This window comes from Nuphar pumila, chromosome 8 (genome assembly GCF_984573655.1).
Source record: "Nuphar pumila chromosome 8, dmNupPumi1.hap1.1, whole genome shotgun sequence".
Lineage (NCBI taxonomy): Eukaryota > Viridiplantae > Streptophyta > Magnoliopsida > Nymphaeales > Nymphaeaceae > Nuphar > Nuphar pumila.
In genome coordinates, this window is record NC_143256.1 from 4,674,649 (window position 1) to 4,691,012 (window position 16,364).

The 16,364-nt window shown below is 37.6% G+C and overlaps 1 protein-coding gene across 1 annotated transcript in view; it reads left to right on the forward strand.

Annotated features, from left to right (window-relative positions):
• Positions 1-4,637: 4,637 nt before the first annotated feature.
• The window catches only part of LOC149829475 (FACT complex subunit SSRP1-like), a 34,336-nt gene continuing 22,609 nt past the window's right edge, over positions 4,638-16,364 (forward strand). Inside the window, exons 1-9 of the mRNA XM_090015551.1 lie at positions 4,638-4,747; positions 5,389-5,574; positions 12,828-12,933; positions 14,333-14,469; positions 15,128-15,211; positions 15,305-15,399; positions 15,546-15,654; positions 15,825-15,911; positions 16,020-16,112. Of these exons, the coding sequence (XP_089871677.1) occupies positions 4,694-4,747; positions 5,389-5,574; positions 12,828-12,933; positions 14,333-14,469; positions 15,128-15,211; positions 15,305-15,399; positions 15,546-15,654; positions 15,825-15,911; positions 16,020-16,112 (951 nt within the window). The 5' untranslated portion in view covers positions 4,638-4,693. The remainder of the gene's footprint in view (positions 4,748-5,388; positions 5,575-12,827; positions 12,934-14,332; positions 14,470-15,127; positions 15,212-15,304; positions 15,400-15,545; positions 15,655-15,824; positions 15,912-16,019; positions 16,113-16,364) is intronic.

A 16,364-nucleotide genomic window follows, 5' to 3' on the forward strand; every position in this document is an offset into this window, starting at 1 on the left:
TAGGGGTTCTTTTTCGATCATGACCCCAATGGGTCTCACATGACATTGCTTGTGTCATTGTTTCCACTTTAAATCCTCTCTTTGAAGGTATTCCATGATGCACCCTAGTCTATTTTTGAGGGGATTCATTTGGCTTATTCATTGTCTTTTCGCTTTACATAAATAAATTGTTTTGCTTGGTGGAACACCAAGATCTTGTGCTCTTGGGTCCAATTTTGTTGCCTTTGCTTTGGTGATGACATTAAAAGTTCTTTTTAAAGATTTGTCAACCTTGACGACAAGATTACTCTTATCAATTTTGTCGACATGTTGCGACATTCAGGTTGATTCCCTTGTGGGTCATTCCACATGTTTTTCGATAACATCACCACCATCGGAAATGGGTCAGAGTTGCTGCCATGCAACCTAGACTTCCTCCTGGAGTTGCCGCGGTAGGCTTGACATTTGTTGAAGGTTAGCCATGTGGTTTTCAACACGAACAAGCATGGTGTTGCTCCTCTTCTTGGCAGTTTTGTTGACAAATGTGGAATTCATTTTAAAAAATTTAGAAGAATGAAGGATTGTTCTCTTTGATATCACTTGATGTATGCCTAGACCTAATGCCAGATTTTTTGAATGGGAGTATGCTCGGTTAGGTCAAGGTCTAGGTCAATAGGACAACTCGGATAGGCAAGGTTTGATAGAAAAATTAGTACGCCCAAATGACACCACCTAAAAATCATAAATTTGAAGGGATGATTCTAGATACCTAGGACTAGGTATGATTAAAATTTCAAGGGCAAGATACACATGAACTAAGAGACCTGAATTTTAGAAGAGGCCAAACATACATGACATGATAGGGACAAACTAGGTTTTGAGACATACAAACCTAACTTGTAAAATCAAAATGTCGGTACAGAGAGCTTAATAAATCATAAGATTTTGAGGGTATACACTAGACACTCTAAAGTACATTGTGTTCAATTTGCAGACTTATATACTTCATGGTTAGAGTTGGGCAATTTTATGAAGTCTAACAACTTTCTTGTTTTGTCAGAATTGACGTTTAGGCTAAATGGGTTCAGGGAGAACTCTAAGCTAGGTTTGAGATTAAGAGAATGACTTAAACGACTTGCTAGACTTAGGATGACTTGGTTGAGGTTTGCTACAAAGGTTAGTTCAGTTGGAGAAGGTAAGGGGCTTCACGATTGACTTCAGGAAGGTTGAGATTGCCAGTGACTCGAGTTTGAACTGCCAGATTGAGGTGGGCCTTAGCTGTAGCCTTGGTCCACTCTAGTGAGCAGACCCACTAGCGATTAACATACCAAAAGAGAGAAGGGACTAGCCCTTCATAGAGAGAGAGAGACGAGTCAACAGAGAGGGACTCGTGAGGAGAGAGATAGAGAGATGAATTTGAGAGAGAGGGAGATGCAAGTTCAATACTGATTTCATTTTCCTAATTTTCAAGCCAAATACAAGTGTCTGTATATAGGTCAAGGGGGACATATAATGTCTTACACCAATTGCCAAGATATTAAGTAAAAGCTTAAATCTAGGTAAACCCAAATAAGTTAAAACCTAAATCTAGTTAAACCCAAATAGGCTACACTATTCTTGGATAAGCCAATTTGGACCAAACCAGAAATAAGGTTGTCTTCTCCATTTTTAAAGCACTCTTCTTTGACTTCCATTTGTCATTTTTAGAGAGCCACTTACGACCCTTTTTTATGCTCTTGCTCTCTAGAATTAGGAGGTGGCACCCTTGGGTTAAGTCCCACTAAGTCTTTAGCTTCATTTGAAGAGGGGCAATCCACAAGTGGGCTCTACTTGGTCTTCAATGCCACAATTAGGAAGTGGTGCCCCATGGGTGGGCCCCACAAGTTCCAACATCTGGATAACTTAATTCAGATATGAACCTTCAGAATTTGGATCTAGGTCTTTGTTAATTAGGTTTGCATCAAAGGTATTTGTTGTTGCTTGTTTTGAGCGCAAATTTTTGGATTTATATAGGTTTTTTTGTGAAAAATGTGTTTCTTGGCATTGAATGTGGCTTCCTCTCTATCCACTCTCAAGCTTACTTTGTGATTCATAGTATATAGGATGACCCCATTCATAATTTATCTTCTTTAGCTTTTTCTATTGCACTCCAACACTAGAAGATGATGAGAGTGTGGACTCCTTAAACATAATCTTATCAGTGGCCATATTATATTAAACAAATTCATAATTTCTTATAATAACAAGACATGAAATATAGGTAAACAAGCGGGCAATAGAGACATGGGATATAGGCTAGTGAAAAACATTGCAAAAAACAAACAGAATAGCCTATTGACAATGCAAAAACTCAAATCGTTAAAGAAACAACAAAAAAATCAAATAGTGTTTCCAATATACTATGTTTATCATACAAGATACACAATGTATAAACAACCAAACTGGAGGATAGAGGCATATGCATCGTTGAAATAAATAGAATAGGCTATTGAACATGAAAAGATAACTTGAAAACCATGCAATGTTTTCAGAAAATAACTAACTCATACCAATTGTGCAAAAAAAAAAAAACTGGTTCAAGCCGTTGTTAAAAAAAAGCACTGATTCAATTATTAAAGATGTGCTTATAAAAAAAACCCGGTGTTGATCATTCTAGAATACTCGAGGATGAAGTACTATCGATGAATCACTGAAAATAGTTGTCGGAAAAGCCACTGATAGGAAGCAAGTTGGGGACCACAAAGAACCCTAGTTTATGTGAAAATAACCCTGGGGTGCACAAAATCAGTTTTTATACTCAATCGTTTAAGAGTGCGACCTTTATGAGGTATATGTGTTAATCACTACATATATGCAACTTTAGTCTAGTATTTTTTGTAAAGTTACGAGGTTTAGTTTAACACGAGGTTCACAAATATTTTTATGCAAACTTCGTGAGGTATATATGAGGATTAGTAGGATATTTGTGAGGTTATGAGGTTCAATTTAACAGGAGGTTCACACAAATTTTTTATGTGAATTTCCTATTATATATGCGAACTTAGTCAAGTATTTATGAAGTTTTGAGGTTTGGGTTTAACAAGATGTTCACACACATAATTATGCAAACTTCGTGATGTATGGAAAAAGAAAATGTGTGAACCTCATTTTAAGTGGAAATTTGTAATACATGATGAGCAGAGCGATATATCGTGCAAACTTTGTGAGTTTCGCACATGTAAAGGGTAAAAAGGTCCTAACAAAGTTAGCTATTTGCAATTTTGGACATGGGATGGATTTCAAAAATTGCAGGTCATCTGGAAAAACATGTCATTTTTCAAAAGTGACGCTCATAATAATGGATAAGCAAATTGTCCACTATTATCGAACACATATTCGTCGTTGATCGTGCATAGATCATCAATGATTTTTTAAAACTAAAACATGAGAATTAGTGACGATCGCAACCACCACAAATTCTCATTTTTTTGCCACCACAAATTCTCATTTTTTTGCCAAGCACATTAGCGACGGGACGGTCGTGACCATTGCTAATGACCAACGTTGGATGTGCCTTTGATGAGCATCCTGCGTTTTACTCATCTGACGTTACATTAAAAAATATATATTTCATGTATAAATAACATAAAATATTTTTAGACACGAACATGAGCTAAGTCATGTTCCCAATCCACTAGTAAACGAGTTAGCCCTTGGTTCAGTTCGTTCGACTCGTTTACCAACCCTACAACGGCAAGCAATTAAATCATCAACCAATTTCGAGTGGGATTTTCTTTGATTAACAAAATCAATTGGTGACCTATGATTCGATAAGGATAATATAAATGTTTCTAAACTTGTGCTGGGTGCATTTCACACCCGGAATAATTTGTGCAGGATAACGCGTCCTTGACAAGTTTGTCTGGACAAAGGGAATGCAATACATGGCTATAACCCTTTGTTGAAGGGGACATCTACATCCATCATGCACTTGATGCAGGGTGTGGGGCCCATACAGGACAAGACACAACCGTTCTGAAAGGTCATGTTTGCATCCTAGGATAAGTGCTACATGGGCATAACACATGGCATTTGTTCTGGACTTGCTAGGTGCGATTGGCACGTCTGGTGCAATGCTTTATAAAGTGCCTGCACGGGATGCAGTTTGTCGTGTTGCGAACAAATGCATATCAAACGCTGGACAATGCCTGTGTGTCCCTGCACGAACACACTTGTCGTATCAACAATCAACATACACAAAGATTACCGCGACCCAATTAGATTCAGGCTCAAACTCAGGTCGGGCCAGGCCCTTTAGACCCGAATCATTTATCGGGCAGGGCCTGTCGGGCCCTATGTATTTGCCTCATAAGCCCAGCCCGAGTTCAATCAGGCCCAAAATGCATTGCAAAATGCAGCTTGAGCCCGACCCGATACGGGCGGGTACCCGGCAGCCCGATGGCTACCCCCAGTCAGGATTCAGGAGTCAGGACCGACATAACTTGTTGGGCTGGGGGCTGCAAGCGAAACCCAACTCATTTCGGGTCGGATACCCGATCGTCCACATATGACATCATGCTATCCTGGTCAAATAAGTAGTATAATAAGGGTATCATTGGTATTTTGGTTCCGTATAAAAAGGTTGGCGGCAATTTGGGGGGAAAGGGAGGTGATCGAAAACCGCCATTTTCGACTCTTCTTCTTCTTCTTCTCTCTCTCTCTCTCTCTGGTAGCAATGGCGGACGGTCACCTCTTCAACAACATCCTTCTGGGCGGCCGAGGAGGCGCCGTGAGTTCTCTCTCTCTCGGCTTTGTTTTTAGGTTTCCTTTTTCTCCTTTTCTTTCCAAGTGGGGTTTGGGTGTTTTATAGAGCGTGGTTGGCAGAGAATGGAGGAGTAGAGTGTGTTAGGTGTCGGTGGAGAGAGGTTGCGTTAGGGTTTCGGAGGAAAAAATTCTGGCTTCTCGGTTTTTGTTCTGTTGATATTTTAGGAACTTGTAATGATCGTATCTGATGTGCGTTTCTTGGGTTCCGTTTCTTTTTTTGATTTTTTTTTTTCGTTTTTCTTGAAGTTGATTTGTTGTGTTTCTTGGTATTTTCTACCCACTTTGGTCTGGTCTACGATGACGTTCTCATTAGATGTGTTTTTTTCCCCTCCCTCTGACATCTCTGCAAGGTTTGCTACTTTGGGTTTTATAAGAAGTAACTGAGTCTCTGATGGTTTTAGGATTGGGTTGGTCGAGGACTCCTTTCGATTCTGTGCCATTGAATTGTTCTTGATCATGCTGAATTTTAGCTTGGTCGAGGATTTCTTTAGTTCTGAAATTTAGTTTTTTGTAGGGTTTTTGGTTGTGGAAACTTTGTAGAATATGTGCTGCAGTTTATTGTTTGGTTTGTTTTTTTATTATTTTCCTTTCGGTTGGTTGTTGTAGAATCCGGGACAACTTAGGGTCCATTCCGGAGGGATTATATGGCGCAAGCAGGGTGGTGGGAAGGCTGTGGAGGTTGATAAATCTGACATAGTTGGTTTGATGTGGATGAAAGTTCCGAAAGCGTATCAGCTTGGTGTGCGGATTAAAGCTGGATTGGTTTACAAATTCACCGGTTTTCGGGAGCAGGTATTCCCACTGATTGATCTTTTTTTTTTCTGGAATTCTATGATCCTCTAGAGACTATGAAACTGGATGTTAGGTCGAATTACGTTTTATGCAAGGGGATTCAAAAAATTTTGGACCCTTCCCATTATTTTTAAGCTTCCTATTAAGCTGATCAAGCTTAATTGGGTTCACTTTGCAACTTTAAGAAACGTGAAAATTGGATTTTGAGATTTTCCTTCTGACCAACAAATAGATGCTGGTGTTACTTGTGGTTCACTTATTAACAGATTTGGATTCTTTCTTCTTGTATCTTTTGATTGGTTTCATTTTCTTGGCTACTCTTGTGCGATGCATTTCAGATCTATTTCCTATCAACCATTTTTGTAAGATAGGTCGCTGAATCTAATAATTACTTGTGTATTTGAGAATGGGTGCTTAGGCAATTGTATATCCTAGGTAAAATAATGGATGTATAATCATTCTACTTGTAATCAATGTGGAAAATTCTCGGGTATTCTTTGCAGGATGTAAAATTGATAGTCAAATGCATGCATAGGCACCCACCTAGGCTACTAACCAACACCCTGGACACTGATTCTCTTGGTGAGCGCTAGGTGACTCCTCACCGACCATGTGTGTATGACCTTTATCGTAGATATAGTAAAAGAGAGTGGTGGACACCTCCCCCTCTCTCCACCCCACCCCCACCCCCACCTCCGCCCCCACCCCCGTTTCCTCCTTTTCTCTCTCCCCTCTCATCATTCTTCTTTTTCTCTTCCTCCTCTTCCCTGTTTATCATGTTCTACTTCTTCAGAGCTTTTATCTTTCTGTATTTTTATTTTATTTTTAAATGATTCCTTGTTTTTCATAATTTGGTCCTTAGGAATCGCTTGTTCATCGTTGAGGCATCTAGGGGCTTGGTGGGATGGCACCTAGGTGCTGCCTGCACTTTTGACTGCAAATTTTCAATGAATATCTTAAAGTTGTCTTGTGAAGTATGAAAAATATTTGGTATTTAAAATATCAGTCTCATGACAAAGTTGTGATAAATTTTCAAATGGACATAAGTTGATTACAGCACGTCTTTCATTTATTTAACTTTGATATCTTGTGAAGTATGAAAAATATTTGGTATTTAGAATATCACCATCTGATGACAAATTTGCGATAAATTTTCAAATGGACGTTGGTTGATTACAACACATCCTTTATTTATTTAACTTTGATGTACAGAAGAAATTCAACATTAAGTCTTCATCATTTCATGCATCAATTTTACAAAGTTAAGGAGGTATATCATATGTAGCAAAAGTTATCCGTCAAGACTCTTTAAAGACACTGCCCGGACAAGAACTCATACTTTGTATCTTTTGGGTAAAACATTTCCATAAGAATTGGTAAATTTAGTCAATACTTTGGTGTTTGTGACAGCTTATGAGAGCTTGATGGTGGCCAGAGAGGTGGTATGCCTTGTGCCAGCTTCTTTATTATGAAAAAAAAGTAGGGATACCGGATACAAAATTGGGCCTCTCTCATATATACTTTTGAATGCCTCACAAGAACTCAAGGATGTTTATTTCTAATAGTCGCATCATTTAAAAGCTCCTTTATATAGGTGTTGTCAATATATGTATGTGGGGCATGATTCATGTACATTTCGAATGTATAAGACTGTCTGTGCACTTTGTCAATGAAGATGATGACAGAAACCAGATGGGATGGCACCATGTGCCTGGTTTTCGATCTATCCCTCTATCAATATCTGTCGTTGCCATATTCAAGACATGTGTATTATGCTCATTCATCAAATACTGTTGTTATTTGGTGCCAATAGATAGATGGACTTTTAGACCTTTTTGTACCACATAAGTCAATCCTTTTTGATTGGCTGAAAACTGGCAGGGTTATGCCCAATGTTGTAAGAATCGTCGCAAATCGGTTGATTTGTATTGAATCAGCCCAAAGTTGATTTGTATTGAATCAGCCGATTCTATGAATCTTATGAAAATTAATTCAGGCCCTACTGATTCTGACGACATTGGTTATGCTGGATAGTACTGTAAAACACTAAGTCTATCATGAGCATTATATGCATTCAAGTATACACATACATTTTCTACACATGCAAACATGCACATTAATTTGCGTACATGCATGCATGGATATGCCTTTGGGAATTTAAGTCACATATGAGGAGGAGAACCCATCTATTCTTACTTTTAAGTAAAGGAAAAAAAGTTGGATTCTTCATTCCTATTTGGTTGGGGTATTTTTATGTCTCTGATTCTGGAGAATAATCTAGAAAACTAACATCAGTAAGTAAACAATAACAAATTCAGATTTGATAAGATGATGATAGACCATGGAAAATGTAGATCCAAATCTATGACAGAAAACTCAAATCTGGTTATCATTAATGATGAGCGAGATTTGATCAGCCAAAAATTAGAAGAAACAGAATTACAATGAAGAAGACAGAAAGGAAAAGAAGATCTAGGAAAATACTGGATGAAAGACAGAAAGAGGAGAAAAGTAAAATGGAAGATCAATACCTGTATGTTTGCGTTATACCGTCTAAAGCCGAAGGCGGATGAAAAATTGGAGAGAGTAGGGAACCAGTTTTGACTAGCAAAACCGGTCTTTGAAACTCCTTTATGTGGATGAACCAATTGTGAAAATTGGTTCATCTCTTAACCGGTTCGCCCCCTGATCATGGGGTTCTGTCACCACAATATATGCATAGTGGTGTCTAGGGTTTTGAAGCCCACTAGCCACCACATGCTTGCAGCAGTGACGGATTGTGCCGAACTTTATTCGTCACCAGCCGAAAGAAGCACACGTGTGTGTGTGGTGTAATGGGGCCTATGGTAACACGTGCGTTGCTAAGTGAGAAGCCCATGTCTCGCTTATGGCATGCGGCAGCGACACGAGGCAACACACCATTGCTCGTTAGCAGCTCAACAATCCAGTCTTAGTGTGCGCGCTATATCTCAAGTCCATATGCTCAGCTCTATGCTCCATGCCACAGGGGTCTCTCCGGCCACTTGCGATCATATGCCATGCTTCGGGAGTGCTACGCGACCTGTGGCCTGTGTCAACTTTGTATTCGCAAATAGAAGCCTTTTATGTGGATTTCATGTGCCACAGTCGAGTATTCTCCCGTACAATCATATGTGGGGAACACGTCCATGAAGTCAGAACACAAAAAGGGCCAACTTCATTCAGAGGTGCCATGTCGGTGCGTACGCGGCTCGCCCGAACATCAGGGCTGCGTATCTCCATGCACATTGAAATTCTCCGAGCCAAGATCGAAATTTCACCGACATATTCATATGTGGAAAAGGCCGTGGATGTAAATATATAAGTGAAATTGTAAAAAGTTTTTGGACCTAGAGACTGTTGCTAACTTTTGTAGCCCATGTTTGGCCACATTTTTTATTCCCAACCTGGCTTGACTAGGCATGTCTGAAGACTGAGATGGGCTTGACCAGCCTGTGGCTTGTCAAAGGCCAATCATCCTGCCCAACTGATTCATAGGATAGGCTTGCCTGACCCACTTATTCTCACAGTTTCATTGGGGTGGACAACTGCAGGTCACGGGCTGCCTAGCCTGTGTAGAACAGGCCTGGAGCCAGGTCTTATACCCTTGGTTGGTGGGCCCAGCCCATCCAGTTCGTAGATTGGGTTTGGCCTATCTAGCGACTTGATAGGCCAGTTGGCCTGTCCAAGTATGGACTAGATCAGGCAGAACCTCTTTGATTGGCTGTTGTTCAGACTTCAGATTAATTGTTCACTTCTTTTGGTTTGATGATAGACTTTAGTACCAGCTTTCCTGCTAAGTGCTTCATCTTGTTCATCCCACTTCAAGCAAGCTAAGGCATATTGAATCATATTTTGATGTCTTGACCGGTTTAAGGACATTTAACACTACACATTCACTTGATGATGAAGGTAATGTTGTATAATGGGTAGGGATGTAAACGGGTTGGATGTGGGCATTACCAAATCAGACAAATCGGATATGTCTTAGTCGGAGTCAGATTCAGATTTGGACTCGGACAAGTAATTATTGAAACTGAACTCGAATCCAATTAAAAATTAAATAACCTAATGTGACCCAAAATCCACTTTGAAAGGTGATTTGGATCGGATTCTATGTTAGTGATTATAAGAAATAACATTCCATAATTGATTGCAAGCACAGAGGTGCTTGGGTGGTTAGTGGCCAACATTAAAAGTTGTTGATATGTGTGAGATCTGCTGTTCGAACTCTTTTTTTCCTGAAAACATATGTGCCATGTGGTACCCTTGATAATCTGATCGGATTTCGGTGAAAACTGTATCCGAATCCGATTGTGTAAAACTGAACCTGACCCAACTTTACTATCAGGTTCAATTTTTTGTACCAAACCCAATTAATTGGGTTGGGGTTGGTCATGTATCTGACCCAAACCCGAACTGTTGACATCCCTAGTGATGGGATCAGGATAATTAAGAGCAATATATGTCTGATATTCAACAGACTGTACAGAGAACTATAATACCACAAATTCACTTGATTATGGAAATAATGCTGTGGTGCATATTTCTCCATTTTCTGGTGCTCATTATGAACCTTGTGGCTGTTTCATTGCAAAAAGTCATTATTCTTTTGAGAAAATGTCATCTTCTTTCATCGTCAATGTGGGACCTTCAGTTCTTGATTTATATAGCCGCCAGACCTTTTCTGGGTAAAACCAGGCTACCCTAGTCAAATACATTCTCTGGCATCACAACTTATTAATACTTGTTTGCTTGAAGAAAAAAAAGTGAAATGTTAACATGCTGCACCAGTTCTACAATATCAATCTTTTCAATCATCACCATCACCACTGCCATCATCATGCAAACATGTGCAAATGGACTAGAGAATGGTAGCACTTTGTGAAGTTGTTGGGATTGGGCACTTTGTTGAATCCTTGTGTCTTGGGTCCTTATAACCTCTTTTTGCACTTTTGCTACTAGTAAAATGGGTCTTTCTTTTTCTAGCCTTTGAAGAAGACTTCTTAATATAAGCTGTAAATGGTGATCATAGGTGCAAGAAGAGTCGCTAAAACCTAGTAGGAAAGCTTTGGCAAAAATTTGTCCAATCCATTGAAGGGCCATAAGATGCAGTCCTGTGTTCTAGGGTGCTGAGAGGCAGACTCTAGCCTGCCTAACATTCTGTTTTCTGTGAGAAGTGGTCACCCTCAGGACTTGAACCTGCATCACATGTTGACAAATGGGGTGGCTTATAATCAGACCAAGCAAACCCATTCTATCTAGAAACAATTCCCTTCCCTTTGCTCCATTTTGATAATTTTCATTGGTTATACTTCTCTCATAATCTTTGGTGCATTGATATCCTATCAATTTTTTTTAACAAGATATTTTTGCAGCCTATCATGCTATTGCTGCTGAATGTGATGAATTAATGCACATGTGGCATGCCTGCATTGCTGCCTATGCGTATTTATTTGTATGCATATTTCCTGTTTGTTCTTCCATGACTTTTTGTTCCCCTTGTGTGTGTTGATGAATATACACATGCATGTGGGTGTAAACTACTGATATTCTGATTGGAAAATTAATTAACAAGGGAAAATATCCTGATATTTTTTGAAATCTCAGAAGTTTAAAAATATCATGATATCATCACTATATGCGATCGTGATTTTTTTTTCCTTTTTTATGCTTCAACTAATATTTTTTTCTTAACATTTTATTTATGTTTCCACAATAAAAATGTTAGTGACATGAAAATATAACAATATTTTTGAAAGCTTATAAGTTTAAAAATATCATGATATCATCACTATATGTGTTCATGTTTTTTTTCCTTTTTTATGCTTCGACTAATATCTTTTTCTTAACATTTTTGACATTTTCTTTATGTTTTCACAATAAAAATGTTAGTGACATTTATTCTTTCCTTATTGTTTTATTACTTTCTGTATATTTTCAAGTGTAGAGTTTTATAGAAAAGCCATTACTATCTCAAGAAAGTGCTTTGCTGAGATTTTGCTATGACCAAAGTGATAATGTCACACACTTGATTGATGATTGTATCATAATTGTCATATATTATGTCTGTCAATCCATGTGTGTGCTACTACAAAGTGTTTTTTAAAGGTTTGCTGTCATAGACAAAATATGATATGAAGGAATGTGCACTGGCTACTTTCATGATTCTTATTCTTCTTTCCTTGAAAGAGAAATTTGTGAAGTTGCTTTATAGATACCTTAAAGGAAGACAAGCTTATATGTAGTTAAAATTCCACCTAGTCTCCCAACTAAGCTGCCTAGGCTATCTAGGTGCAAGTCTACTGCCTAGGAGCACCTAGGTGCCTAGACAAGCACCTAGGTCGGAGAAGGGGCACCAATGTTGGCATTTTACATTTGTTTTTATAATATTTAAAACATTATAATAATGTTTTGTTTGAGTATTTTGAAATATTTAAGTATTTCAATTTTCTCTTATTTTTATGCTTTTTTTATTTTTGTTTTAAATATTTTTATTCTTTTGTGCATATTCTGGTGATGCAGCTAAAAATATATATTTGTTTAGATGAAGTTGATGATTAGAAATGTAATTATTTTTTAGTTATTTAGATTCGAGTAATGCAATCCTTAGGCCCCCTTTTTTGTTAGGTCTCGTTAGGACCCTTCAAAAATCATAGTTTTAAGTATTTTTTCTCACGTTTAACACCGTAGATGTGATCTATAGGTTTTATTTAGAGGGAACCAGCTTTTGGATCACCAGAATCTGACCTGTATACAGGTTTTTCTGGTGATCTAAAGTCAATGGCTATGAAGGTACCAGTTTTTCCCGGCTCTTAAAAACATGTTTTTTCGTCGAAAAAACATGGTCCAAGAGTCGATTCCCACTAAATCGATCATGCTAAACACATCTAACGGTTCGTATCTTTCATAAAACACTTAAAACCTATAGGGCAGAACGAGAAATGGGGCCTAATATGTTCAGTTCTCTTTAGAATCATTTGTGATTTTTTTAAAGTTTTGGTTGTCTAGCTTCATAAATTGTGTTGAATATGCATTTTATATTATTTTTAAGAATTTATTGTAATGTTTTTAATTTATTGTTTTTTGGTCCTGACTAGGCCTTTTAGGGGCTGGAACCTAGGTGCTGACTAGCGGTTTTGACTACTTAGACAAGCTTACCAGCTGTTTTTGCATGAGTGACTTTTTTGCAGAATGTATCTAGTTGTGTTGATATTTTATTCTCTTCTTGTCAGGATGTCAACAGTTTGACAAGTTATATGCAAACTAAGGTGGGGATATCACCAGAGGAAAAACAACTGTCAATTAGCGGGCAAAATTGGGGTGAAGTGGATTTAAATGGTAACCTGAGGCATCTACCAATATTTTATTTTCAATTTTTCTGTAAATCGAGTTGTCACTCTGAGGTAAATCTGTTTTACTCAGCTATTTGTTGGAGCATCAAATTTAACTTGGGGACAAACATATCTGAATTTGAAAAGAGCAAAAGGAAAATGGTTTGCATCAGGATTGTAGTCCAGCTAGTCCCATGTAATGGCTGAGATATCCAGACAAAAAGCAAAAAAAAGAAAAGAAAAGTGGTTGCTATGCTAGAACTGAATATTTTCTGTTCTTGATTTTATCAATCTGGATTTCTATCTATAGAATCTGGTTGGATCCAGGTCTTGTTAAGTGCTCTTTTGTTCAAATCTAGATACTATATGTTGATATCTCTATTGCATGAAAAAAATGTTAATTATTTGTCTTAGTTACCTTTTTAGAGCTTTTGGATCAGCATTTTTCTTTCAGGGGAAGGTTCCAATTTTTTCTAAACTTTTGGTCAACATCCAAATGCATGCATGAATTTCCAGTAATTACAAAGGCGTGCATAAAATTTAGTTTCATTAATTTTATTTAATATCTTTGTTGAATTCTACCTTTATTTTTGCCTGTGGGGTTTTTGGGGTGGGGTGGGGGTGACGTTGATTATCACAGCTGAAAACAAAAGAGGAAAAGAGATTCTACACTGCTGTTTCTGAGAAGTTTTGGAATATTCTGTCGTACTATCTATGTTGTTCCTGAGATATGCCTTCTCTCTCTCTATCTGGATGCCTTATCCATTTGCTTAAATAATTAACGGAGTAGTGTCAGAATGATCTAATGAGATTTGTTGAAGAAGTCAATCTAAATCTTCTGTTCCTGAGATGGCTTGCCTTCTTCTAATTTTCTTATTTGATTCACCACCTTATATAAAAGGTGGTGGTTAGACATGGAAACCATTATTCCTTATTGATCAAGAGAATTTTTTTGGAATTGTACAGTTGTAATCATGGCTGATAAAAGTAATCGGACAGTTATTAGGTAATTTCAGGATTTGAAAAATTGTTAACAAACTTCAAACTTAAGCCAGGGCCATTGACTAACATAAAAGTACGATATATTGATTTGATATATATATAAAATAGATTGATAGACTTTGAGAGTTCAAGGGCCCGTTTATTCCTAGTGGAATGGGGAAGGATGACTATTGTGCGCTTCTTCAAAAGCTTGGTTCCTTCTAAATCTTTTTCAACACAATATCAATGCAGAGGCAGAGGAAGGGATAATGTCATGTGCATTGCTATTTTTCTTTGTTTTCTGCACTGAATTTGTATGTGCTTTTAGGTAACCAGATTACATTTGTGCCTTTGAAGTTATTCTGTTAGTAATATAGAGCCTATATTTTGAGAATACACAATGACAACTTATCCTGAACTTGCAGGAAATATGTTGACTTTCTTGGTTGGTTCAAAGCAGGCCTTTGAGGTATCTTTAGCAGATGTATCACAAATACAGTTACAGGGCAAGAATGAGGTCATGTTGGAGTTTCATGTAGATGATACCACTGGAGCAAATGAGGTTTGCTATGGCTGGCATTTATATTTTCAGTGTCTGAAGTATTCCTACACGATGACCATGATTAGTATGGGCTATTCATTGGAAATTTTTATGAACATTTGGAGTAAATTTCTGCAAAATCTTAGCAATTTAAACAAGGATAAACTGGAAGCATTGGTAGCAGAATAAAAGACCTAATGATGAATTTCGTGGTAATATAAGCAAGCAAGAATAACTTAAGAAAATCTTAAAAGAGAGCGCATCATGATATTTTAACGAGAAGATATATTAAAAACGCCAATTTTTTTAAACAATCTAGAAAAATTACCTCTGTAGCACATTATGAAAATGTTGAGGCCTCATTTTTGTTTTTGAAAATGTCAATGAGGTGCTTAGCAGTGGTGACTGCTGATGTTTCATTCTTTGATATATTTACTTGTATGAAATATGCTTAAGTTATGAAAGTGGATGAGACCTTCAGAATGAAGAGTCAGACAGAAAAGTGACTCCTTATGTTTTGCTATTCAGCTGCGAGAGTCACATTCTATCTTTTGGAGATAAAGGGTTTAACTTTAACCTAATCATGTAATACTTGACCTCTTGTTTGTGTGTTGTCTGTTGAAGTTCCAACTCGTTCATGGGCAGTATCTTTTTTTACTTTCCCTGTTTGTGATTGCAGAAGGACTCACTGATGGAGTTGAGCTTTCATATACCCAACACTAATACAACCTTTGTTGGAGATGAAACACGGCCTCCAGCACAGGTGAGTGTGTGCGTGTTTAATTGTAGATTGGATGGAAAGATTAACTGAATTAAGCAACTATTTGTTACATAATTTTCTTATTTTAAATGGCAGGTCTTCCGAGACAAAATAATGTCCATGGCAGATGTTGGTGCGTCAGGCGAGGAAGCAGTTGCTATGTTTGATGGGGTTGCTATCCTGACTCCTAGGTACTGGAGTTCCTGCCAAGTTAGAAAGTGTTTCTGTTATTCTACTAATGATTTATTTTGTAGACCAATACTATTGTTAAAATTTTTAGGTTTGGAGATGTTTTATTTCTTGGGAAGATACTGATGTGCTAACTTGTTGCTTGCAGAGGACGCTATAATGTGGAGCTTCATATGTCATTTTTACGGCTTCAAGGACAAGCCAATGATTTCAAAATTCAGTACAGCAGTGCTGTTCGTCTTTTTCAGTTGCCCAAGGTTTAACAAATCTTCATTGTTTTAATTCAAGTCTAAAATGATCCTTTGTAGTTCACCGAACAGAAGCCATTGTCTTGGATGCATAAACATCTAATTCTTTTTTATTAGTTATCATGATTAGGTTTTTCTTCAAGGAATTTTGTCTCATTACGTGCTATGTCTTTTTGCAGTCCAATCAACCGCATACCTTTGTTGTTGTTACATTAGATCCACCTATTCGAAAAGGGCAAACGTTGTACCCTCATATTGTGATGCAGGTAAAATGCATGTGCATCTTGTTTACTGATTTTGCTGCAACGGTTCTTTCATTCTGGTCTTGTTCTTTTTCATCCTTTTGAGATCCCTCTTTTTTCCCCTTTCTCCAGTTTGAAACAGAATATGTTGTTGAAACTACATTGTCAATGAGCGAAGACCTCTTGAAAACAAAGTACAAGGATAAACTAGAAGCATCTCATAAGGTTATTGGACTCTACCCTGTTTCAGTTCTATCTCTTTATCTCTCACGTCAATGACTTTCTTATTGGGGAACATGGTAGCAACTTAGATATCTGAATCTCGAACACTTTCGTACCTACTTTGATATGTTTTTTTCCTTGATGTGTGAATATGTAATTATTTAATCGAAATTTGAAGAAAGTGAGTATGCCAATAGGTGTCTATGAGTTAGTCTATTTCTATTTGTTAGCAAGCTTATTCTTTTCTTGATCCAC